Raw genomic sequence first — 27,243 nt, 5'->3', positions numbered from 1 at the left:
GGAGAGAACATTTTGCCCGTTTGTATCCTGCTTAACCGGGTGACAGTGTCCACACTTGGCGAGCCAGAACATCTCCACATACCGCCGAGCCACGCCCCACCCTCCTTTTTGGCGACCTTGCTCTGTATATCTCTGTTGACTTATATCCTTTACAGTTTCCTTTATTAAACTGGTAAATGTGTTTTCCTGAGTTCTGTGAGCTGTTCTAGCAAACTCATAACCCTAAGGAGGAGGTCGTGGGAACCTTCAGTCAAGCTGGTTGGTGAGAAGAACAGGTAACAAGTAGCCTGGGGCTTGGGACCAACGTCTGGAGTGGGGGTGGAGGGCAGTGTGGGAGGACAGAGCCTTAACCTGGGGAGTCTGGGGCACTCTGCGGACAGTGAGAACTGAACCGAATTCTCCATGGCCCTCTTGGTGTTCAGGAGGGGCTTTCCCACACAGGGTACCAGGAATTGGGCCTGGGGACCACTGGATGTGCCCTCTGAGAGAATGCAGAAAGAATGACCCAACATCCCCGTGTGCTGCTCCAGCCATGATGCAGGACCTGAGCCTGACTGACAGGGGTGCCCAGTCACTGGCGGACATGCTACAAAACAACTTCCTGTCATCATTGCAAGTGTCAGGGTCAGGAAGGCAGGTAGGACACAAACTCCGCATTCTACAGGAGACCTGAGACATCTGACCAGGAGCACTACCATGTCATTCTGAACCAGAGCCTTTTGGTGAAATGTGAATGGGTCTGCAAGTAGCAGTGCATTCATGTTATTTTCCTGAACTTGGCAGTTGTACTGTGGTTAAGGAGTATACCACAGTACCCGTGGGCATGAGGTCTCATGTTACCAGCTTACTCTCAGGTGGCTCAGGAAAAGTCCTTTGTTCTTGGAATACTTCTGTAAGTATAAAATAATTAAAAATATAAATGAAATGGGAGATAGTACTACTTCGGTAAATAGAAAAAATAAACGCCTTAATTTGGAAATAAACATATCAACAAAGAGGGACAGCATATGACATTGACCATTCAAGGTCAATGTCAAAACCCAGTTTAATCCTAAATTCAACTATTAAGATCAATGTATCTTTCACCCAGGTTTTATGTAGCCTAACAAAGTTTTACCTATATTTTATAATATTGTTACGATACTGAAGTCTGTTACACATTTCTTTCCAAAGCTCATGGAAGATCTTTTTTGACTATCAGAAAGAGTCAAGGAAGGTGCTGGCAGCGCAGCCCAAACTCCAAGGTCTGCACAGAGACCCCCAGGAGGCAGGAGTCTCTGCGCTCCTCAAACTTCTCAGACACCACACTAAGATGGGGAAAGCACAACACGCCCCATCGGAGCCAGCCATGGGCCTTGTGACCCACGAGCAGACTATTCTGAGCAAGAAGCAGAACTCAGAAAACTAGCCATACCAGGTAAGAGGACACTGCCCAAGGAGAAGGGAGGACCAGGCTGGGGGAGTGCAGTGGCCATGTACATGAGCAGCCGCTCAAAGAGAAGGTATGTCCACACACACACACCGCCTTCCACCTCAGGATGCACACAGAGACAGGAGATGAGCAAGAGTACATCTGGGATCATGGTGTCATTGTAAGAAGCCTCCTAATGCACACCAAATTAAGCTCTAAATAAGCTGAAATGAAAAAAGCCCTCAATAAAGCCATACGGCCGCATCATGGTATCCAAACTAATTACTATACTCGCCAGTTGCAGTGTGATCTGATGGAGGGAAACCACAGGGTCTTTCAGCGCCATTTCCTCCTTGAAGATTTAGTCCTGGAACGACCAGCACCACCTGGAACCACAAGATCCTCAATCCCAAGAAATGAATGGCGGGAGGTCTACACGTGTTCTCAAAGATGTAGTTAAGCACATCTGACGCCCCAGCCAACCCAAGAGAAGGTGAGGCTGACGTGCCAGGTTGCTCCCACAGCAAAGGCATCTTTCACAGGTCAAAGGAAAGCCAACATATTTTCTTGAAGACATTGCCCCGGTAACACCATTGTCTTCTCTCTTCACTTGCCCAATATCTCAGAAAAGAACCGTACTTACCAATATCAAGGGGACATGATCATCTCCAGCACCTGTACAAACTAAGGCTGGACCCCCAACAGCATGAAGTTGCACAGGATCACCCTGGCTGCAGCTGGCTCTTGTCTGTGCATCCCAGAGGCCGCAGGGCTGAGCCTGCAAGCCCAGGGGCTGGTGCACAGGCAGCCCAGCAGCCCTGCTGAGCTCACTGCACTGGCAGCAAAGGCAACATACAACTTTGGTCTCAGGGGCTGGCAAGTCAGCTCCAAGCACAAGCAAATGTATCAAAATAGAAGCCTTGTTTCGAAAGAAGAAAATCGTATTCTTCAAGCTGATTTCACACAGTGATTTAAGCCAGTGCTACAGGACCACCAAACTAGCCTATTTACCAGATAAAAAATCAAAGCACTAAATCCAATTCAGTAATTCCACCTGAAAGATATTTATAAATGAGCTATAAGTATTTGCTGCAGAAATGGAGTCCACACGTGTCACCACCTAATACACTACATTCAGGAGTCAGTGCACTATCTCCAACATAAAACAAAGTGAGAGAAAAAAGTCAACTTAAAGTCCCATTCAGAAAACTCCAGCCAGGGCCTTCTGGAAGTTCTGGGACCATCAAGCGACACAGCTCACATCTGTCAGAATGGCACAACAGAAAGGCACATGAGCACGTAGGGCCATCCAGTCCTCTCCCTTTAATTTTTAAAGAAAAAGAGTTAAAGAGAGGGTAAAAGGTTTCCAATTGTATAATAATTCATCAGAAACCATGCAAGTCTATTGGAAGAGCCCTGGGGGCAGAACTGCTTCTCAGGACATCACACCCCTCAAGCCCGATTTCAAAACCAGCAAAAAAATGTCCAATAAATGATTCCCTTTCAAAAATGATTACTTCTAAGTCTACACTCCTATTTTTTCCTCTTTCCCCCTGACTTCTGTTTGTTCCAAGGAGTCTTTAGGGGTAAGGGCAGTTTCTCTAGCTTCACCATTTCCCTGAAGACTGTCTGCTGTGGCAACTTCTTCGGAGAATACTCTCTCCAGGGCCTCCCGATGTAAATCTGCTAATAGGCTAGGGGCGGTTGCCATGCACGGAGCTGCTATCAAGGCACCTGTGCAAAGACTGCTTTCCCTCCCCAGGAGTCACACATGCCTGGAGGATTGCAGGACACCTTAGAGTGTTAGACACCTTAGACTCCGTTTCTGCAGCATATACTTTTACTGCATTATTTTGGAGCAGGGGAATTCTGCCACCATGTCCTCCTGTGCCTGCCCCTGGATTAAGTTGAAGAGATCAGTTAACTCCGCCCACCCAGGCCAAGTGCGGAGCAGGCCCAATCCCCACATCACCAAGTTCCCACCATAGACTCCCTGAAGGCCAAAACAGTTTCTGCAGAGATAAAACAATACACACTGTTATAGTTCATGATGCGTGATCAAAACCGAAAGTTTCTGTGATGACTGCCCTTGAACTGTTCACTATGTAAGAACTTGTTCACCATGTAAAAACTTGTTCGTTATGCTTCAGAAGATTGGAGACTGTTGAGAATTAGGCTTGGGGTTGATTAATGATTGTGCATTGAGTCCCCTATACAGAATTTTATTGTTGTTAACAACCATATGATCAATAAATATGAGAGATGCCCTCTCAAAAATAAAATAAAAATAAAATAAAATAAAATGGATCTACCAATTTTGGAGAAACCAAAAAAAAAAGACAATACACACTGAATGTACCTGGCATAAGTTACTTCTCCCTCCAGAAAGAAACAAAGAAGAACACTGGTCCAGCCAGCACTGCACCTGGAAGCTCTGAATGGCCAACCAGAGCAAGCTGAGCCATGGGAATGCCACTTATGTGCAGTCCCCTCTCACCTAGCAGAGCAACACCAAGTACTGCCCCACTTCATCATTCAGTCCCCAGCTCAAACCACACCAAGACAAGTGCTAGAAGGTCAGACAAAGGATATGCCAGTTAGGTTAACAGTCTAGAAAATGAGCAAGAGGACGCAGTGTTACGCAAGAACACCAGGCTGCCTGAGCAGCGGCAGGCCCCTGACCACTGCTGTACTATGTCTTCAAAGGCACCTGCTCAGCCTGCTTTTGGTCCCTGAACTTCAACAGTTTGTTAATCTGGGCACACCCAAACATCTGGGCAAAGCTGCTCCCTGAAGCCGCTGGCTGACACCACAAGTGCAAAGTTGTTGAAGAACACGAGAGCACCACATTGAGACCTGGCCTTCGGGCTGGCTTGTTTTCTATGTCCAGCATATCCCTTAGGGCATGGAGAGCAGCTCCTGGTCAGCAGTCCATTATAATTCACTGAAAGTCAGTGAAGGACAAGTGCTCACAATATTCCTTTTTAGCTAACAACACTGTCTTGTCTGTTCATCCCCTCAAAACACTCATGGGACACCTGCCACGACCGCATGACTGTTGCTCCACGGGTCCAAAACAAGTACAAGTGCTTTTGGGGCTTGTCCTGTATCAGACTGGGGGCAGGGGCTTACTCCAGGAGACGGGTGCCTTCATCAGATGACATCCGAGAGGCACTGCAGGTGCTGACAGGATGGTAAAGGCGCAGTCCAGAAAGAGTCTAGAGTGGAAAGCAGATCCCAGGAAGGCAGCCAGATGGACTGACAGCAGCCACCTACAGGTCACTACTCCACAGGGATGTGCCCTAAATGCTCGATGGCTTTAGGACTGGAACTTTGATTTTTTTCACTTCCTTACCCAAAACCTACTGATGAAGACTGAAATCAGGGAGACAGATTAAAAAACCTATGGGACACAGAACAAACCATGTTTACTTCAGGGTAGAACATCTTACTGCAAAGGCCTGGTTGGCCCCACTCCTGGACCAGAAAGGACTATGGGATGTGATATCACCTTCTTGAACTCAAGATTCAGCATAAGCTAAAGACACTGGGGGGAAGCACTAGGTAGAGCTAACAAGGCTCAATGTTCAAACATGTGAACTTCTAAAGGCAGGACCAAGATAAAGACGAAATAATTACAGATCTTAACTTCTCTGTGCCTTGTCTCCTGACCTCTATAAAGTCTGGGGATATTAATACCTACCTTTTGGTGTCACTATGAGGATCACATAAGCTTACCTGTAGAGTGCTTATTAACCCAAGCCTGGCACAGAATAAGCTCGGTGGAGACAGTCCATTACCATTGCCCACCTCGAGGACTCCAACAGTGCAGGCACTCCAGCTCCGCCTCAGCCACTCCTGCAGGGGCTCCACCCGGCAAGGCTCTTCTCTCAGCTGAACAACGGGGCCTGCCACACGCTCAGCCCTCTCAAGAACCGACTCTATACAGCAGGGCTTCTCGACCTCAGCACTGCTGACCTTCTGGACCAGACAATTCGTATGGGATCGCCCTGGGCACTGCAGTATGGTGGGCACCTCTGGCCTCTCACCACTAGATGCCAGCAGCACCCCTGAGGCAGGACCATGGAAAATGTGCCTGATGTTCCAGACATTGCCAGATGTTCTCTGCTGAGCAACACAGCCTGGCTGAGCCACTGATAAAAATAAAGGGCATGATGCCTGATGCATAGGACACAGTGAACAAGAGCTTTATTCTAGCAAGGATAGATTTACCAAGGATGGTCTACCAAAGAATGTGATTTCTGGCATCAGAATGTTGTGAAACATGATGACAATAAACAACACAGAAGAAGGCAAAGCTTTTGTTATTACTTATGCATCCTTGAAATGGATCACAAAACAGTGTGCTAGAGGGCTGCTGTGTCTGCCAGCCTTCCAGACTTGAGGATTGAGTTGCTGATGGACTGAGTTGACCAAGAGTTCTGTGCTATTAGAGTGATAAAAATGATCAGAGATTCAGCTTCCTCATCTTTAAAGGAAAAGTGCTGAGCTCCTACAGGCTAACTAACTAACACCCAAAGTCAAGTACAGGCCCCAAACTGAAGTGCAGCTCCTGACTCCCAGTCCTCACCTGGACAAACATTCCAACCTTCCAGTGCCTCTGAGTCTAAACCTAGGACACAAGCCACGGCAGCGTGTCTCACAAAGCCGATCTCCACGGACATCTAAGATCAATTCAGACAAATCACAGGCAGAACAGAGAGGGTTTCCATAAAACACCTACTTGAAAAGAATGCATACGGACTGCTCAGTGCCACTTGCTAACTACAGGCCTCTGCACCAGCACCTTCCTGCCTTTCCTTGCCACTGATGAGGCCTGTGGTCCCAGTGGTGGCGTCTCAGGGCACCACCATGCATCCTGAGGACCCTGCACCCACGGCAGAGCCTGGGATGGGATGGCACAGGGCTGCGGGGCATACATTAGTACTGGTTTTATTAATGATAGTATTAATACATTAATACTACAACAAGACTGCTGTAGTGGTCTACCAAATAATGTGATTTTTGGCACAAATGTAAAATATAACTACAACAAAACAATGTAAAAACTGGCAATCCCTCATGATTCTTCCCCCAAAAATATTTCCAAAATTGTTATATCAAATATTTTTTTCTTGGATATATTAACATATGGTTTAAATACAAATAGGATCACATTATGTGCATTATTTACCATTTGCTACACTTAGTCCACTTCAAAATGCATCATGGCTGTTTTTCCAAGTTTACAAATATACATTGTTTATTAACAAGGATATGTTGAATGGGAATAAACATAACTTATAAATCCCCTATCAATGTTGCTATTAGTGGGTGGTTATAAACACTTAAAATACCCTCTGCTCACTTGAGCCTGTACCTGCATATGATTACAGAGGATGCATGGATAGGGATCAACAAGGCAAGATTACCCTCCCAACAAGCTACAACTAACTATTTATACCCCATACCAGGAGTGTATCTGTCCCCCTCACCTTGATAACTAAAAGTGGTCATGTTATTTTTCCCAATCTGTTGGGAAATATGATTTTAATGTCAATTCTTTGCATATCAATGAAACCAAAATCCTACTCTGCTTACTGGCCATTTGCTTTTCTTAGAAAATCTGGCTTCCTACTGACAATCACTGTCCACTTTTCTACCAGCATTTCCACACACACTTGAAAAACGGCAAATCCACAGCTGGGCTACAAAGGAGTAGCAAAGAACAAAAGATCTACAAATTTAAGTGAAACTCAACTTGTAAGCTAAAAATAACACTCCTAATGGGCACCCTAATGGGCACTCCTAATGGGGAAGTAAATTCTCCCACAGTTATTGCTAAGACTGTAGCCTCCTCTCCTCATTTGACCCCCTTCGAACACAAGCAGCTAGCTGGGCAAGAGGCTGGAATGTGTTTTTCTGGAGAATCCAAAGAGACTGAAGAAGCTGATGGGGTGCTGTGAGGCAATGGCCCAGCCAGGTGCCTCTGCAGTGAAGACCACAATCAGCAAGCCCCGAAGCAGCTCAGGGGCCCTCCGATATATGAGCAGGCAGGCAAACATCACCAGATAACCCAGAATAGGCTCTGACAGGGAAGTCAAAACCCCAAACAAAAAGTAGCCTGAAGCAAACAGTGTCTTCAGGGAAACCAAAATTTTTAAACTTACTAATGTCCTCAGAGAGATAAGAGAATATACTATATCCATGAAAACAGGAGGTATTTATAAGATAGAACAAGAAAAAGGGCTTAGAAATAAAATGAGAAAAACTCAATGAAAGGGCTAGAATAAATTTGAGAATGTCTTCCAGAAAGAAAATGGAAAGCCTAAGAAAATCAGAGTGTCAATCCAGAAGGCCCAACAGGTGAATTCGAGAAGACAGAGGAAGTGAATGAGAAGAAATTGAAGCAATAAATCAAGACAGATGCCCAACATCAAAGAACATAAGTTTCCAAATAAAGGGATCCAAAGTGTAGGTGCACACAGATGACAAAAGATTCCGAGGGACATTACTGTTCTGGGTGTTTTGAATTTTACAGAGAGAAAATCCTTCAAGCTTCAAAGAAGAAAACACGGTCACATGTAAAGGTTCAGAATCAGAATGGCTTCAGACTTCAACACTAAAGAGCAAAACGGTGCCCAACTCTCACTGCTGTGATAGTGCAGGGAAAAAAAGCCCTTTAGACATACAAGGTCTCAAAACTTCGCCTCCCACACATCTGTTCCAGGACAACTCTTTTGAGGAAGTGCTCCATCAAAATGAGGGTCAAAAAAAAAAAAAAATCAAGGAAGAATAAGACGTGGGTTCCAGGGACACCCAATGTAGATGATATGTGCAGGGTGGTCTGGGAGAGATTTATTCAAGATGAGAGTAATAAAATACTGACTTCCATTAGATAAAAAAGACTGCATTTCTTGAAAAGAGATTTAGACAAAGGGTGAATTTTGGGTTGAATTTAATGACAGTTACATGGAAAACTAAGCACAACAGGCTTATAAAAACTTCAGGGAAAACTAAAACTCACCCAGGAAAGGAAAAGTGGCCCCATCACAGCATTTGGCTTGACTGTTGGGGGTGCCACTAGACAGTCTGAACAGGAAACAAGGACCTAATTAAAGTAGGCCCTGCTTTGGGCGCCATCTATCTACTTGTCTGCACAGAGAATGCACAGGGATAAAAGCTGAAATTTCATATCTACTCTCAGAGTCCAGTGAAGAGACAGTGAAGAGACAAAGAACAGTCTGGAGCTGGAGGTAAAGACCAAAGGGATCAGCTGAGAGGCAACTGTGCATGCTCTGCAAAGAAGGAAATCAGTAATTTTTCCTTATAAGCCTTTCTAGGTTTATTTGACTTACAAACTACATGAAGACAGAGCCTTGATTTGAAATCAAATCAACTTTTTAGACTTCATATGAATGCCAATAAAAAGTATTAAGGGAGAGTATGCATGGTCAACATACTGCTGCCAAATTAAGAGCAAGAAGATGCCCACACATCTGGAACACACCTTTAAACTGGTCTTTAATGGTTATTTGAGAAACTTCAGTGAACAACAGCCTACTAGGGATAACACTCCTAAAATATCTCTGATTTTAAAAATACCAAAAACAAAACCAAACTTACTTTACCCCAAAATAACCTGTGTGATCAATTTGGAAAGTATTATACACAAGAAAATAGTTCCTTTCCTGATTTTCAAATGGCTGATGCTGTGGTGGTGTTCTAATGCAAGGGCAGATGCATTCTTACACTGTAGTGCTCTGGCTGCTTTTCCACCTGGTCAATAACTACTCAGCTGGGGGATACGTTTCTTCCAAGGGCTTGGTTATTTCTGAAAAGAAAGTGGGAAAAGCCTTCCTACGGTCAAATGGCCCTGTGGAACTGGTGTAAAGTGAAGGGCTGTGCCAAACCTAAGTACTGAACTTCCAGAAGTGTGTTATCTGCTCACGCTATTTTGGTAAATAAGTAAGTTTCAGCTGGGAAACATTAATGGAGAACTCATCTGATCCACCTGTGACTAAGGCTCACATGTCATCCCAATGGAGAGTATAATTATGTGAAACCCTGTCCAAGTCAGATTGCCTTAGCAGGACTGACTGACAGGCTTAAAGCCCCTCACAGGATCTCAGCCAAGCCTTCTACCATTTAAGATGTTCACAGTGCACCAAATTCTCAGTCTCTGGCCCACGTATGCCACCAGCTATAGCTGTCATACATCCCCTTTGCAGAAGCTAGTCTTTGGCCTAGAACACCCCATTCTGCCAACTCCACCTGTAAAAACTCATTCATCTCGTAAATTCCAGTTCAAGAACATTCTTTGTGAAGACTCTCCAACAGGTAATCACTGTCTCCTCTTTCCTATACCTTGTACATATTTCTGTTACTGCACATAGAACACTGTCATCTGATTATTCTTTCACAAGTGAATCTTTCATACTAGCCCATAAACTGTTTGAGGCGGGGGGAAAGTGTATATCCTCTTTACCTTTGCATCCCCAGAACACTCAACAGTATCTGGTACACTGCAACTTCTGATAAATGGTTTTTGAATAGAAATGTGGAAATGAAATCATGAGGCCAAAGTCAGACAATCAGAAGCCCAAACCAGAGACCAAAGGAAAAAAATACTTGATGAATCCAGAAGGTATTCTCCCATCAGGTCACTGAGAAGTCAGCCTGGCCCACTGGAGAGGGCACTGTGACAGGGATCCAGCTGGGCCTGCAGGTGCCAAGAAATGTGGACTGACTGCTTCTGAGGAGTGCTGTCCTCACACGCGATGCTATTACTCAAATGGCCTTAACTTGCTTAGAGATGAGTGCATGGGACATGAAAGAGCTAATGGCAGTTACAAGGAAGTTTAATACTCATTGTAAACAACCGGCTTCCAAATGTCCCTGAAGACTTGAAGGGGTATGTTCTGTGTTCTCCAAGCCTAAAGCTCTCCTGATAGGTTGATGGTTGACATTTCAGACCCACAGAACTGGGAGTTCAATACGGAAGCCATTCTTAACATCTTCTCAACTACTTTAAATCGCTGCTTCCCAGAATCTTAGTATTATACGTACTTAATAAGTTTAGCTTGGGGGTACTTAGGTGTTTTCAAAATGATCAAAGTCTAAGCCCCAGCACTGTTTCATTATCCCATGTTTCCTTCCATATTTTATCCTACAGTGCTACAGGCTGAGTCAGATTTCTAATGGTAACGTGCTCCGTCTTAATAGGGCCTTAAGAAAGTTACCTGCCAAGGGAATGACTGCCCTTATGCAGACACCAAACACAACAGTCACTGCCACAGGGCTCAAGGTAGCTTTAAACCGAGGACACCACAAAACCCAAAACTGGTGGCCGAGTCAATTCGACACTGAAGATTTCGACTCCTCTATATTCCTTCAGATGTCTCATCTGACCAGATGCAATGTTTAGTAAACGCTACACAGGAAGACTTTTTCTGTGGTTTTTACAGGGCACCCAAACACCCTCGCAAGGCTCACCCTCCCCTTTCTCAAGTCGGGGGTAAGAAGATGTTCAGCAAGTGGCCCCAAGTGTCTCATCATGTCAAAACATGTGGCCCTGTCGATATCCCACGCGTCAGAAAACAGCTTCGGGTTCCAAAGCTATGCTGCTGTCGCCCATCAGACTCTAAATACGTATTTACTACGAGTCCGAGTAATCTAGGAAGGCTTCCGGGACGAGGGCATCCGCGCCTAGCCTCGATCTTAGTATCGGACAGCTGTGGGCCTGGAGGCCGCCGAGAGGAAGGAAGGACGCGCAGGGCCGGCCCCGCCACGTCGCCGACAGCCGACCTGCGGACGCCGCCCGAATCTCGCCAGCAACGACCACAAGGGTAGGCGATGCCGCAGCGCCCGGCCCCTCGGGCGCAGGCCCAGCCGGGGTGCACGGAGGCCACATCCCCGGGGACGCACGCCCAACTCGATGGTCTGTGCAGAGGCCCGCAGACCCACGTGAGCAACGGCAGCCAATCAAGGCGAGATTCCACACCACCGAGTCGACGGCAACGTGGCTAGAGCAGACCCGCCCGGCCGCTCGCGGAGCTCCGCAGCTCGGCTCCTGAGCCTCCAGCTCGGTGCTGCCGCCATCTTCCTGGAGGCGAGCACAAGAGGCGAATACTCCCGCCCTGTGGTCGCTCCGCACTCCTACCGCCACTGGCCCTCCGTTCGTGCTCTCCTTGGCTGCCACTTCTTTCCTTCTAAAGAAACGCCCTTACCCCCTCTCTAGTTACCCTCAAGGTGAAGAATCACATTACCTGTTCCACTCTTATCAGCGTTAGAAAACCAAGCTCATAAGGTAGGAACTGTGGAGAAACAGGGACAGGCCGCCATCTTGGTAAAGGAGAAGAGGCTACGGTTGACCTCCCTCACCGCCCCCCCCAAGCCTCTATATGGCCAACCGCCGTGGGAGGGGTACGGCGCCTGCGCAGAGCGGAAACCGCGGACGAGCCTGCGCCTGCGCACTCGAAAGCCGGCGAAAGGGGGCGGGAGGAAGGCCGGGTCGCTCGAGGGCAAGGAAAGAGTTGGCAGGGGGCGGGACAGCGTGATGACGCATGACGCTATCGCGGGCGGGGCGGGGCGGGGAACTAGACGGTGGGCGCTGGGAGGCTCTTCGGCGCGGTTTGTCGGTCGGTCGGCCCGGTCGGTGTCCATTCTTCAGTTGGGTGGCGGTGAGTGTCTCGCGTGGGTCGCCGCTGCCGCGGGGCGCACACAATGAGCCGGCGCAGAAGGGGTATGGGGCCTGCTTGGGACGGCGGTCAACCGGCTCTGGGGGCTCGCGCGGCGTGGGGGAGGGGCAGCCGCCCCGGGGTCCTCCCCGACCCTCTTCGCGCCCTTCTCCACCCCGAGTCCTCCCCGGCCCCCTCGCCCCCTCCCCTCCCCGGGGGTCCTGCGGGGCCCTCGGCCCTCCTTTCCCCGGGGGACCTCCCCGCCCTCCCTCGGCCGCCCTGCCCCGCGCTCCCACTCGCCCCGCGGCCGACCCTCCGGCCCTCCTCATTTGCCCGGGAGGCCTGGCACGGGCCGAGGCGGCGGCGGTGTCTCCAGGGAGAACCCAACTGACACTTTAGTCACCGTGAAAATTACGTGAGTTGGTCTCAGTAACGGGTTTGAGGCGCCGAACGTGCGGTGGCGGTAGTGGTCGCGGAAGGAAAGTGCAGGTTGTGCCCTATTGGGCGCGTTGTCGTCGTGCGGCCACCCATGGTCGTCCGGACAATGGGGCCTTTCCACCCTGCCCGCTCTGGCAGACAGGAAGCATCAGGCGAGTCTTGACGCCATGGTAATTTCCCAAGCCTTTTCTCGCGGCAGATAAGGCAGGGGACGGGGGGTCGGGAGGACGGGAGGCGGCGGCCCCTGTACTGTGCAGGGCTTAATCCGGAGGGGAGGGAGCTCTGGGGATGGGCCCTCCATTCGCCTGAAGGCCTGAGAGGAGGATGCAGACCTGTGGCTGCCGTTGCTCAGTAGAGGCTCCGCTAGCGTGGCCCACAGGACCCGGCCACCTTTCTGACTAGTTTTGGTCAGTACCACCCCTACCTTACTTACCAGCACATAGGTGCAAGACCCGACCACACTGAACTTTTAGTTCAAACTGCTGTGGGTCTTTCTCACTTTTGGCCTTGACACAAACCCTTCCTTCTGTCTGGAACCCATTTCCCTCCTCACCTCCACCTTTTGCTTTTCTAATCCCTGCTCCGTCATTTAGGACTGTCCCATATTAGACTTTCTCTGGCCGCGTTAGGTGGTTCCCTGATGTTAGCCTTTATGGTTTTGTATGGTAGTTGTCCACTTGATCATTAGTCGTTGGAGGGGCAAGGGATGTGTGAATTTTGTCACCTTTCCCATTACCAGTACAGTGATCCACACATAGAAACTTCTCTCAGATATTTCTGTAATGATTCAAATCATAGTAACTCGAGACAAACTTAATGTTTCACGTCAACATTGTCATCATGAGAGGTGTAATGGCGCACAGGGGTGGGGAAAGCTGTTTTCCTGGTGTTCACAGTTGGAGGTTCATGGGTGTCGTTTTTACCAGCTCAAGTTCAAGCCTTCTTTGCACCAGCATCCTGGCTCACACGTGTACTGCTCTGTCGAATCTTGGCAGTGAGCTCCTCAGCTGTAAAAGTTGTCCTGGTACTTTTTTCCATTTTCCACTTTGCTCCAACTCAGCACTGCAGCTGGGGTAAAGAACAGGAGCTTCTCAAATCAGATCAGATTTGTGTTCAGACTGCTCTTTGAACTAGCAAGGTGACCTAGGGAAATGGAGGGGGCCTCCTCTGTCACCATTCGTAAGTGTAAATCAGGTCCCTTTTTAGACCCAACTCCAAAAACAATAACTGCTGAAAATGAAAAGCTGTTTTTGTTTTTGTTTTTTTCCCAGAGAAGGCAACACCAAAACTCATTTGGCAGCAGAATTGGGGTGAATCAATTTACACAGTCTGTATTTATCCCACTTTGTGCTAATTGTCATACACATGACTACAGAAAATGTATTTGCTTACAGGGTGCTGCCGCAGATGTCACTGAGGGCATTATGTGGTAAACCATGCATGTACCTTCCTCAAATCCAAAGAACCTGAATGCCAGAACATTCCAAGGGCTCTGGATAAGGGGTTATGGACCTTTGGGGTCCTACACTGCAGGTCATTTTGTGGATTGGGAGAATGTATGTAAATACAAGAATAACATGGTGGTGAATCATAGTTATGGCTAGTCCAGTAATGTTAATACCACTAGCAAAATAAGTATATATTGCTAAGAATCCAGCTTTATCTATTTGCTCTTCATCTTTTGTTTTGGAAGTTTGTTTCTTCATTGTGAATTGGGATGGAAGAATTGCTCCCTGGAAGAGGCAACCATGGGTCAAGGAGAGAAAAATTAAACAATTCGTAGCATCTAGAATGAGCACATCCTGAAAGAATAAAATTTTGGTTTGACCACATTTCTGAGGGTTGGGGAATACAGTTGTTCTGCACCTGGGGTTTAAATTAATCACAGTGCTTGGCAGTCTGTTGCTGGATCAAGGCATTCTCGCTGAAAATCAGGAGCTTCAGAAGTTCAACATAACTCTTTCAACTTGCATTTTACATTAGTTAATAACTTAAGTTGTTAGAAAATCATAGTGGATCCAAATTAGATTTCAGGAAACAAAATCTGAATATGAAGTAGGATGTGGCAAAAGGAACTTGGTAATTAATATTAAAGCAAAGTTGAAAGAAGTGTCTTTTAAGAATTCAAAGCCTGTTCCATTCATGATATTCTCCATTTTCCCATTCATGGGTTGCATCAAGATAGGTCTTGAGTGGGAGGAAACTGATAGGAGTGGAAGTTCCCCTTTCTCTCATACAGAGCACCCTCAGTCCTACTGTACAAGGTAAGGGATGCGTACTGGTGGGCTCGCAGTGCAGCGCTGTCAGGGTGCTCAAATGAAGTTGGTTGGGGCCTCAGGGTTTTTGGTAAGGAGGACTTAGGAAGCTCAGGAGAGACTTGCATGGTCCTCTGTCAGACTGAGTTGATTGGAAATCAGATGGATGAGATAGTTGATAAGGCAAATGCCCAGTCTTTTCGATCGTCAGGCATTTATTCTTTCCGAATTGTTCCTACATGTTTGGGTTTAATTTGTTTCTTTTCTTTACTCTACTGTAAATTGCATGTTTTCCTATTTCCATTCCTTGGTGTTCCCTGCCAGTACAGAAAGAAATTTATATCTATCTTGTATCCATCCACCTTACTAAATTATATTATTCTATATTTTTTTAAGCCAGAGCATGTATGCTTTTTGTGTATTCTGTCATCAGCATGAAAGTTTTTCTGACTTTTCATTTCATTATTTCACTGCATTTTCACTGAACTTGCCAAAGTAATAGTAAATAATCATAGTGAGTTTGCAATATCAAGATCTTACTTGGATCTTTATTCATCTGAACAACAACAAAAAAGACAATTAGAGAAATATGGAATGTTAATTCAAGTTTTATAAAGAGCTGTTTTTAATTTATGATGATGGTTTGTTAATTTTAAGAGCACTTTTTTTTTTTAGATAATTATTTTTTATTGAAGGGTAGTTGACACACAGTATTACATTAGTTTCAGGTGTACAACACAGTGATTCATCATTTATATACATGATAATTCTAGGTACCAGCTATCACCATACCAAGTTGTTACAGTATTTTGACTATATTCCTTATGCTATACATTACATCCTGGTTACTTATTTATTTTACAATTGGAAGCGTGTACTTTTTTTTTTTTTGTGAGGGCATCTCTCATTTATTGATCAAATGGTTGTTAACAACAATAAAATTCTGTATAGGGGAGTCAATGTTCAATGCACAATCATTAATCCACCCCAAGCCTTATTTTCGTCAGTCTCCAATATTCTGAAGCATAACAAACAAGTTCTTACATGGAGAACAAATTCTTACATAGTGAATAAGTTACATGGTGAACAGTACAAGGGCAGTCATCACAGAAACTTTCGGTTTTGCTAAGAGCCCTTATTTTTAAAAACAGCTAGTAATCGTAATCAGGGATGACAACAGTGGCTGAGGGGATATTTGAAATAATACTAGGATTGACTTGATAATTGTTGAAGCAGGATAATAGGCAGTACCTGGGGGTTTTGTACTTTTGTATATGTTTGAAATTTTTCGTGTTTTAAAATTATTGTGTAATGGGCATCGCAACCTAATTAGTGACTGTAATTTAAATCAATTTAGCATTCCACTGTTTAGAGAGTTACATTGGCCACTGGTTTTCAGAAATACCATGAATTATATTTAAGCTATTTCCTTACCTAGTATTTTTATTATTTTTATTAGAGTTAGTTGCTTAATTTTATCATATGCTTCCTCAACATCTATTCATATGTGCTTTTCTCCTTTAATTTGTTGTAATGGCATATACTGATAGATGCTGTTGGTACATTTCTGGAATCTTAATGGCTAGCAAATATGTCACTGAGAATTTTTGCATTTATGGTCATGCATAAAATTTATCTACCCTACTAGCCAGCTTTCTTTCTTTCTTAGGCCTCCCTCTGTGTTTGTTATTAAAGTTCTGCTGTCTTCCTAAGTAAATTGGACTGCTTTCCCTTTTTTTGTAGTGGCCTAAAGTGACTTGATGCTATCTGGCAAGGGCTGGCTGGAATTCAGCTCTAATTCTACTCAGTCTTGGTCACGTTTTCATTGCTATATCTTTATTCAGCTGATCAGTGGTATTCTGATCAAGTTTTCTAGTTCTTGGTTCCATTTTGGTAATTTACGGGGCCTAGGAAATCATTTTTTCCAGATTTTCAAACCTCTGGACCTCTGCTCTCCATGCTTTCCCAGGATCCACTGTATTCCTTGCCCTGCTGGCAGGTTCTTCAGAATTCCCCTTCTGCTGCTCCTCCGCCTAGCATTCCTACTTTCCTTTGAGCTCGTGTTACCCCACTACCCAGGCTGGAAGTGCTCTTGTCATCTAGACCCAGCCTCGCTTTCCTTCTCAGTCAGCGGTCCTCCTCTGGTGTTCAGGTCTTACCTCGACTGCATGCATGTTAGTACCAGTCTCACCCTCCTCTTCCAGTCCCCATCTGGTTCCTCCCAGACAGATAAGAGTAAGGCTTCCAGTGGGCCACTGGAAAGAGGAACCAGGGCTGTAACCTTTACCTTCTGTGACTCAGTATGGCGGAATTAAAGGCTCATGAGTCCTACTGCTATCTTACGCTTGGTAACTAAGGCACCTGTGAAGGGTGCAGGGGCCCATGTCTTCAGAGGTGCTTGGGAACATTAACTCCAAAGGGAAACTTAAGGTGTGTAGTATTTCAGAATGTTAAGGTTTGGGGAAAATGGGGAGGCAAGAAAGTGAAAGCAGTGTCTGACACGTTTCTAAGCTCCAGAGGGAGTCAAATTTGACTACGTTCATCTTTCTTGACTTTTGTTAACAGAGGTTGGCCCAACAGACTCCCAAGTTTCCCAAAGCTGCAAGACTTCTAAATTTGTACTAAAATTCCAAATACCTCTAAGGCATTGTCACACATCTCCAACACCTGGGTGCTTTAAGGCCTCCTTCCTTTGTAAGTGTAGTCATATTGCTGTGGGCCCCAGGGTAAAAATCTAGTTCTCAGGAGCTGAAGAATCTCCAGATAGCAGACAGTGCTTCTCAGGCAAGTGCCCTTTCTTGTTGAAAGGTTTCACTGAAAGAAAGGAAATTACGTAATTCCAGAGGTCATGTTTATATTTAATTTTGTAATGAGATGATAATTCCATCATTTCTGGGGAAGTGTATTTTACGTAATTGAGAAAGAAGCTAAGTGACACAGGCTGTTGACACCTTAGGTGTAAGTCTCTCTGTATGTCAGTTTATGCTGAATTAAATGTGTGTGTACATATATGGATGTGTTGTTTTTTTTTTAACAGATTGACAAAACTTCACAAAAGATGTCCAAGGTAAGAGATCACACTTCATCATGTATATACAGTGTAAGGTGAAACTGCTTTATTTTTTCAAACTTTATATTCAAGAGTTATATGATTCATTATTTTTAATACAGCTGATATATTTGATTCATTAAGACATAACTGTAATTTGTCTTCCTAGTAGCTTGGAGCTTTCTGTTTTCAGATTTTCAATTTCTTGTTTCTGTATATGACTAACAGTCCATTTAGCCTCTAGATCATTCCCAGCAGATGAATCAGATAATAATTTCAGATTCTAATAATTTATCATGATGAAATTGATGAGGCTCTTAGACTTGATAAATTGGCGTAATATGAACTCTTGCCAATTAGCCCAGAACCTTGAAATAAATTAGTTCTAAAAGACATGCTGAAAAAAGTGGAACTTGTGGTTAAAATTGCAAGATTAAGATTTCTCTTTCCTTTTATTTTGGAGTCTTTGGGTGTTCGTTACTATCTGATGCGTAGTCATCATACGAATTTTTGCTTTTTAATCAAGTATTAGTGTTGGCTCACCAGTAAGCAAAATAGAAAATAAAGATTAGCTGCCATTCTTTGACCTGCAAGTAACCCCAGTAAAGTTTTACACCTGTGTGTGTAAATGAGCATATACACTTGCAAAATGTGATCCTAAAGGAAACACTACTTTATTTATATCTTGCTCTTTACAATTGATGAATCATTTTTTTTAAATTTCCTCCCACTTTGAGTAGTCCAGTCCCTGGATGCTGCAGTTGTGCTGTGTCTTCATCTGTTACTCCCCCATGAGGGAGCCCCCGCCAGGGGACAGTGATGCTGCAGTGCCCTCCGGTCTGACTACCTTCTCATCATTGGTCTTCCCTTTGGGCTTTGAAGCTAGGTAGTTAAACATCCCACTCCTAAAATGCCCGCCTCCCCTTGGTGACACTTCCATAACTCCTAGGGAATATAGAGACATGGCTTTTTTCTGGAGACTTCACACAAATGCGTCACACCTGATGCTTGGAGGTATTTGCTTGGGAAGCTATTCTTCAGCTGTGTTTGTTGGGTGAGACCACTTTTAATTGTGGCATTACTTTGTAATTGGACTGACTTACCTGAAACTATAGACAATTTATAAAATCAAAATTTTGAAGTTGTACTGAGATGAATTAAGCATGTGTCTTTTTTGTCTTGCTTAATTGCTTAACAGAAGTGTAGTTTTAGGTTAGAATATAGACATGGACTAATGCTGGATCAGTGTTTCTTTTTCATAAATGTTCTTCAGTGAATACCATCAGTTTTCTCATAGAAGTGACTTTCTGAAAGTGTTGATTTATGTATTTTTTAACTTGTGAGAACTAATGATACCTGAGTTTGTCACATGTTTGTATCTTATGAGTAACAAGTAAGGTGTTCAATTTCTCTCTCTCTCTCTCTTTTTTTAATCCTGTTTTAGCAACAACCACCTCAGTTTATAAATCCAGAAACTCCTGGCTATGTTGGATTTGCAAATCTTCCCAACCAAGTTCACCGAAAATCTGTGAAGAAAGGTTTCGAGTTCACACTAATGGTGGTCGGTAAGAAATTACCTTATACCCTCAAGCTTATTAACTATGTGACTTTTGCCTCTCACCAGCCTGTGGAATGTAATAGCGTGACCTATAAAATCAAAGGGAAAAATCCTTTGTTGAAAGAAATGACCTAAGAATTTAGGGGAAAAAACTCTTCGGAAAATTCTGCAGAAGAGTAAAATTACAATTTTTCTGTTATTTCCTTATTTATATGTAGTGAAAGTTCTTATTTATTGTGGTAGTCAGCCTCCAGAATGGCCCCCAGTGACTCTTGCCTCCTGGCATTTGGTATGCCTTCTAGTCCTTCCCATACTGAATAGGGCTCACCTGTGTGACCAGTAAGAAATCACAGAAACAAATGCGTGTGACATTGAGACTGGGTCAGAGACCTGCAGCTTGTTCTTTGCCTTTTCTTGAGTCCCTCACTTTGGAGGAAAGCAGCCACTATGTTGGGAGGACACCCAAGCAAGCAGCCTTATAAAGAAGTCCACAAGACTAGGAACTGAGGCCTTCCAGTGGCCACGTAAGCGACCCATCTCAGAAACACCCTCTGGCTCCAGTTAAGCCTGCTGGTGACTGATATTAATGGTTACCCACGAAAGACACCCTTCCATCCCCACCCAAGCAATAACCACCAACCTTAGATGCTCCCAAATACCTGATTCAGAAAAATCCGTAAGAAAATAACAAAATGTTTATTGTTGGTTTAGGCCTCTGAGTGTTAACGTAATTTGTTACACATTTAATATATTTAATACAGCTAATATATTTAATCCAAAGCATGACTACTTAAGTTTTTGTGGTGGATGTATTTTAAATAAGTAATAACCCTTACAATATAGACCTTCCTCAACTTATAGTGAGGTTGTGTCCTAATAAACCCATAAGTTGAATATGTCGTAAGGCAAAAATGCATTTAGTACACCTAACCTGCCGAGCATCAGAGCTTAGCCTAGCTCACCTTAAAGGTGCTCAGAACACTTACGTTAGCCTACAGTTGGACAGAGTCATCTAACACAAAGCCTATTTTGTAATAAAGTGTTGAGTATCTCATGTAACCCATCAAATGCTGTGCTAAGAGTGAAAAAAACATGGTGGTCAGCATGTCGATTATAGACCCTTGTGATCATATGGCTGACTAGGAGCTGCAGCTCACTGCCACTGCCCAGCATCATGAAGGGACTACTGTACCACATGTGTACCACATGTCAGTAGCCCAGGAAAAGATCAAAAGTCTTCAAGTAACTTGAAGTGTAGTTTCTGCTGAATGTGTATCACCTTTACATCATCAGAAAGCCGAAAAATTGTAAGTCAGGGACCCTCTGTGAAGTTTTAACAAATTATTTAGTCCTTTGAAATGGAGGGGTTACCTGAGGTTTTTTCCTGTTGTCAGGTACCTCTTGCTGTGGACCACGGCATATATTTTTTTTGAGCCCATGACAAGCTTAACTTGATGAACTGTTGATGCTACTTGCCATGTCCTATCTTACTTGATTCTCTGTAACTGCAGAGTCCCCAGAAGACAATGAGGGCCGTCATTGGAAAAGCTTGATGGTAGTCAGGCATGAGATGGGCAAGTGATTATTTTGGTAATACTGTTTATCAGTAAATAGTGCACATATCTGAAAAGAAACTATGGGACCTTTGATCTAGAGAAGTTAATGGTGTTGACACATTTTAGGAGCATAATGACATGATAGTGATAATGATATAAATTCAAGTTCCTGGTAGAAAAGAAACCCGGGGCAGTCTGACACAGTTACTTAGTTTTAGAGCATTCGAAGGCAGGCAGTAACTCCTGCTTCTGGCCATGCTATCAAGAGGTTAATAACCTTTTTCTATAAAAAGTCAGATAGTATTTAAGGCTTTGTGAACCGTACATTTTTTGATGTAGCTGCTGAGGTCTGCTGGTGTGGTGGGAACAGTTGTAGACATTCCATCAGTGAAGAGGCAAAGCAGTGTTCAGTGAAGCTTTGTGAGGTGGAAGGATAGATTTGACTTGAGAACCATAGTTTGCTGACCCCTGACGTAACTGATTAAAGACTAGTCTTCCTGGCCTGAATGACTAGAACAGTGGTCAAAATACATAAAACAGCTCTTTTAAGACATTGGACAACAGGCAACAAAGGACTTTGATCTTGAGAGAAGGAAAATAAATTACAAGCACTGTGAAGTCATTCCAGCTTTCTACTGTTCACCTGTCCATGCCACAGGAAGGGCAGGTCTGAGGGTACAATGACCCGAGCAATAAAGAAAGGGATCACACCCCAAAGAGGCTGAGGTAACTGGACACGGAGGCAGCAAGACCGAGTTCCAGAAGAGAGGAGGAGGGGCTCCAGAAATGTGTGTTGGGGTTCCTTGTGACTAAATTCATATGGGTAAGGTAAGATTCCATGAGGCTGGGCAAAATGGCAGCCACCAGGAGACCATGCTGAACTGGAGGCTGCACAGAGTTGGAAAACTGGAATGAGGTTAGGAGAGACTGGAATTCCAGCCAACCAGAGGAAAACTCACATGGCATTCAGTAGGAACTCCAGAAAGTCCTTGCTTAGTACTCTAGACATTAAGGCCATCTAAACCCTTCCTAACAAAGCTTATAAGCAAGCCTTGAAAGGATCAAGCTGATACACGAATAACTACTTGCCAGGTCAAACCCGTCACTCATTGAAGGACATCAGAATCCAGGTGTTTATACTGTTAATGTGCACAATATCCAGCATCCAGTGAAAAGTTACTGGATATGCAAAGCAGCAAAAAAATGTGGCATAAAACCAGGAGAGATCATGCGGTAGAAGCCCATCCAGAAGTGATGGAGATGAGGGACTTGGCAAATAAGAATGGTAACCCTCTTAAGTATGTGCCTGTACTTAAAAGGGAAAGCATGAATGTAATGAGTTTAAGTACAGAATAAAAAAGAAGCAAATGGAACATCTAGAGGTTAAAAAAGGTACGTATGAGATGAAATATGTTCTGATGGGCCTAAGTGCAGATTTATAGTGCAGAAGAGAAGAGGGAACAGCATCCAGACTCTGTTAACCCCAAGCAAGTAAGTATAAAGAAACGCGTGTCACTACAGAGTGGATAGATGAAGGCTGCTGTTGAACAGAAAAATCTCATAAGTAGCTGAGGGAAAGAAACAATAATTCCATACAAGATCTAGGGTAAGAAAGGCCACGACTTCTCATCAGGAGTAAAGTGAACCATGTGGAATGACAGTGTAAAGTAACGAAAGCCATCTGCCCAGTGTTGTGTGATCAAAACAACCTTCAATAATCAAAGAAAAAAGATGAAGCATTTTCAGGTAAATAAGCTGAGAGCATTTATCACTGTCAGACCTGCACCCTAGGCTGGGTGAAGCTCTTCAGGTTGGAAAGAGGAGCAGAGGAAATGGCCAGTGTGTTGTAAATAAGTGCTTCCCTTGCTTTTTAGTTTGTTTCAGAGATAACTGGCTTTGAGACAGAATAGTAACAGTGTAGCCACGTGGGAATAAAACGTGCAAGAACAGCCCCAAGGATGGGAGGGTGAGTAGATGCATGCTGTGCCAGCTTCTCCCATGGTGTGTGAGGCACCAGTGTCCACACAAACACGAAGTTAATGGCACATGTTGTAAACTCCAGAGCAGCTGCTAGGAAAAGGTTTGGCTACAAGTCAATAGCTTGGATAAAATAAAAGGTATTCGATCCCACAGAAAATGGAAGAGATGGGGCAAACAGAGAAAGTGTGGCAAATGGCAGGCTTGACACACCCCATCAATAATTACATGTACACAGAAAAGCAAAGTAAAAGGCAGAGATCAGACCAAATGCCTTCGGTTGTCTACAACAAAAATACTTCAAGCATAGAAACACAGGTTAAAAATAAAAGAATGGGGAACTATCCTGCAAACCCTAATCAGAAAGCTGCATGGTTGTATTACTATCAGGCAAAGGAGAATTCACGTCTCCTATCTGATTATTCTCAGAGATGGAGGAGTAAATACAAATGATAAAGGAATTGGTTTAAAACAACATCCTACATGTTCATCTAATAACAGTTCATAATACATGATGCAAAATTGATAGAGAAATATGTGTGTTTTTAACACACCTCACAGTAATTTATGAGAAAATAGAAAATCAGTAGTGAATTAAATAGAATATTGAAACAATACTATCAAACAGGATAGCCCGTTTGACGTTCTGAGCTCTGGTAAACTGCAGAATGCCGCAGTAGGCGGGGCACACACGGCATCCCTCATTCACGGGGTGGAGGGGGGGTGCATGCTTGCCGGCACAGGTGGTGCCGTGCTTCCACTCGGGTGCCCCCCTAGAGGCTGGCAGAGCGGCTGTTGGTGAGGACCTGGAGCTAGGTGGGTACTCCTGGTTCCTGGTGAGAACATGGAGTGACACCGCCACTCTGGAAACCTGTTTGTTACATACTTAACGTTATAAACAGCGTGCAACTTGGCAGTCCGCCTCCGTGGAAGCTACCCAAGAGGAATGGCAGCACCAACATGAAACTGCATGTGAATGTTCACAGCCGCTTTCTTGAAATAGCCTGCTGTCTTGGGGTGGGAGGCTGGGCCAAGCTGGCGGATCCAGCCGTGGGATGTTTCTCAGCCGTACAAGACACATACTACTACTGGTGGATACAGCCACTTCGGGCTAGTCTCAAATCAGTTATACTGAGCAAAAAGCAGCCAGATGCGAGAGGGCACGCTGTAGATGCCTCGTACCTAAAGTTGCAGAGTGATCCAAACCCATCTAGTGAGACAGGAGGTGGGTAGATGAGTGGGTGCATGCTGTGGGGGCTGGCGAGGGCAAAGGTGACTCCAGTGGCGTGGGGCCATTTATCTTGAGTGGGGTTTGTTTACCTGAGTGGTATTCAGGCAAAACTATCCCAACTGTAGATTAAACAAGTGTACTTAACTAACCCAGGCATATCGGTGAGACTCAGTAAAGTTGATTTAAAGTAAAGCAGGTAGTTTGGGGATTAAGGCTGAGATGGGAAAGAAACAGCAAGACAGTTAACTCCAGAACCCTCCACTTTTACACTGTAATCATTACCAGCTCAAGAAAAGGGTACGCAAGTGTCACTCCTTTTCCTAAGTGTATGTAAGACCTACATTAGAACCTGTTTTTGCTAACTGGAAGAAATCCGAGAGGACTTTCACTTCTACGACGAAAGGTGAAAAGTGAAAGCGCTCAGCATTGCTCTTGCAGGGGGTGTTTGGACAGCAGTCTAAAAGGGGTTTAAAATCAGGACTAAGCTGTTTGAAGACATCAAGGAGGGAAGCTGCCCCCGTCACGTGGCAGGTCGTCTGTGAGTGAGAAAACGTGATGACCGTGCCCTGAAGAGTCTGTGAGGTGACAGTTAGTGAACCAAGGTAATCACCCCCCCCATGTGTGGAGGGTGGGAGGAGGCTAGTTCATCTTGAAACAACAGCGAGACAAAAATTCAAAGCTTGTTGCCAAATTTATCACCTGGTGGAAAGTAGGGTGGTTAATGTGACCACGCCCACAGGAGGATGATGGTGAGCCTGAGAGCTCTAGGACTAAGCTACGAAAATGTGAACTGACCCTCCAGCAATTGCATGACTGTAGGTTCACAGGCTCCTAGAGTGCACCGAGCCGTGGAACACTGCCCAGCCTGGGCCCTTGGTACAGGTTTGCAAAAGCAGTTTCCTCATGTTAAAATCAAGAAGTAAATGTAAAAAGAAGTTTCCCAGGTGAAAAAGCTCACTATTTCCTAGCATCCCTGGCTTGGCCTCACTTTTGCTGTTTACTTTGTTAGTCTAGAACTTGTTAGATTAAAATGTCCAGCCTCCATGACAGTCTGCCTGGCAGGGTTTCAGAAAAGACTAAAGTGGAGGGAGCTCCACCTTCCCTCCGCGCGTTTTCTCTGTGGTGGCGCCACCTTGTGCCAGATGCTGTTTCCTTGTTACTGGTGAAAGCAGGAGCCCTTTGTAGTCTGGATGCCTCCCTTCCCGGTCTTGACTATCACTACTCTTAAAGGGTAAATAAAGTAGATTCGCCACCCCGGGATGTGCTGACTTTTGGATGCTGAGGAATTAGCGCTGGCCTAAATAAACGTCTTCCTCTGAGTCTCGTTTTCCCCCTGTAAAGGTGCCTGTTTGAGAAACTTGTTACCGGGGTTGAGGCGCCGGTGTGAGCTGGAGAGCACGCACAGCCCAAGAGCAGCCTGTGCTCTGCATTACTGAGCAGACTGTTCGTCCAGCTGCCCAAGAGCTGCTTGTGCCCTAAGTCAGGGGGCCCTGCTCCAAGGGAAACCGTCAGCTTTGTGTTCTCTGTGCCGCCCCTGGGCTCAGACAGCCGTTGCCACCCAGTCAGGACGGCCTGTAGAGCCCCACAGGGGCACGGACTTGACTCCCCTGTTCTCTGCCAGTCCTGGCTCTTCAGCCTGTGCCGGCACATGGAAGGGACTTAGCGCACGTTGGTGAAATCCCCTTCCAGTGTAATAAAGGGAGGGCACTGCTGGATACTTTTTAAAAAAGGACTTGGAAGGGTCGTGTGCATTTAGTCATGTTTTTGTGCTCTTATATTTGGACACATTCAACACATAACTAATTTTGTCCTTTCAGTGTTTCTGTTCTTCTATGAAAATCACAGTCAAATTAGAGTGCAGTCCTAATTTTGGGTGTCTACACATTTCAAATTCACTCTTGTTCCTAATTTTCTCAGAAATAAAGGTTTTAGAAACAGGTGTGTACCCCTTCCACATACCATGCAGGACGTAGCAGAGGGCGGTACAGACTGAAGCGTCTGGGGACAGCTGGGTCCCAAGCTCAAAAGCACTTGTCTATGCAGAATGAAGCCATAGATGGTGACCTACACTGAAAGTGATGGGATCTGTTCATTCTTCCTTAGAATATAAAATTTAATCTTGGTGGTTTGGACCAAATTTGAAGTCAAATTTGAAATGTTCAGAATATGGAGTCATAGTAGTTGAAGAGGGATTCTTAACTCATTAGATGGTTGAGTGAGAACACTTGTTGTGCAGCTGAGTGGGGCACCACCAGCAGTGGGCTCTGGGATGTCTGAAACGGGGAAGTGATGGCCCACTCCTGCCTGTCTGTCTACAGTGAGAGGTCGCAGGGGTCCTAGGTGTCTTCCCGGTTCCCTTCTGCGTTGCCTGGGAGGCAGCGTTGGACAAATACGTTCAGTCTTACAAAGATGTGATGAGTTTAATGATAAGCAAAACTTGTAACTGAAAACCTACTATGCATTCTATTAAAAAGAAACCTGTCTCTACCCACCCATTTTGAAGGGCAAGATTGCACCTCTGATCTTACCATGTATGAATTTTGGAGTCTCACAGACCTGGATTCAAACCTGGAAGGTGCTTGTACTGTGGGCAAGTTTCTGACCTTTGACCCCCAGCTGCCCATCAGTGAAACGATCTTACCGGTTGCAGTCATCACTTGGGGTACAGAGAATGATGCTTGTGAGGCACCTACATGGTGCCCAGCCTCCATGGAGTAACTGTCATATGGACAGCCCTCACGACAATATTCTCCTTTTCATTTCAAGGTGAATCGGGTCTGGGAAAATCGACTCTCATAAACAGCCTATTCCTGACTGATCTGTATCCAGAAAGAGTCATACCTGGAGCTGCAGGTACGGAAGCTCCTAAATTGTGGTCAGTGTGGCTCTGCATGCAAGCGAGTGCATGACCAAGCATCTCATGCCTTAGCCTGTGTGTGTCTTCATTCAGCTTTAACAGAAGGAAAGCACCACGTAGGGAAAGGGATGTGCCCCTGAAGCCTTGGCGCCCTGGCTATAGACTGACCACATGTCTGTGCGTCCATCCTCTCTGAGTTTTGTGTTTTTGTCTGTAACGTGTAGTAAGTAGC

General features: G+C 45.0%; 2 protein-coding genes across 3 annotated transcripts in view; one reads left to right on the top strand and one right to left on the bottom strand.

Moving 5' to 3' along the window:
* Window positions 1-11,826, bottom strand: part of HDLBP (high density lipoprotein binding protein) — a 70,092-nt gene extending 58,266 nt beyond the window's left edge. The window contains exon 1 of the mRNA XM_036901302.2: window positions 11,680-11,826. The gene's annotated coding sequence lies outside the window, so the exon portion shown is untranslated. The remainder of the gene's footprint in view (window positions 1-11,679) is intronic.
* The window catches only part of SEPTIN2 (septin 2), a 29,374-nt gene continuing 13,576 nt past the window's right edge, over window positions 11,446-27,243 (top strand). The window contains exons 1-4 of one of the 2 annotated variants that reach the window (XM_036901304.2): window positions 11,446-11,720; window positions 17,821-17,850; window positions 19,277-19,397; window positions 26,921-27,007. In XM_036901304.2, coding sequence (XP_036757199.1) covers window positions 17,842-17,850; window positions 19,277-19,397; window positions 26,921-27,007 — 217 coding nt within the window. In that variant the 5' untranslated portion in view covers window positions 11,446-11,720; window positions 17,821-17,841. Of the gene's footprint in view, window positions 11,721-11,968; window positions 12,094-17,820; window positions 17,851-19,276; window positions 19,398-26,920; window positions 27,008-27,243 lie in introns of those variants that run through there. The other variant, XM_036901305.2, reaches the window with a different exon arrangement.

Source organism: Manis pentadactyla, chromosome 6, assembly GCF_030020395.1.
Source record: "Manis pentadactyla isolate mManPen7 chromosome 6, mManPen7.hap1, whole genome shotgun sequence".
In the NCBI taxonomy this organism is placed as follows: domain Eukaryota; kingdom Metazoa; phylum Chordata; class Mammalia; order Pholidota; family Manidae; genus Manis; species Manis pentadactyla.
The sequence above is the reverse complement of the archived record's forward strand: the minus strand, read 5'-3'. Positions and strand labels throughout refer to the sequence as shown.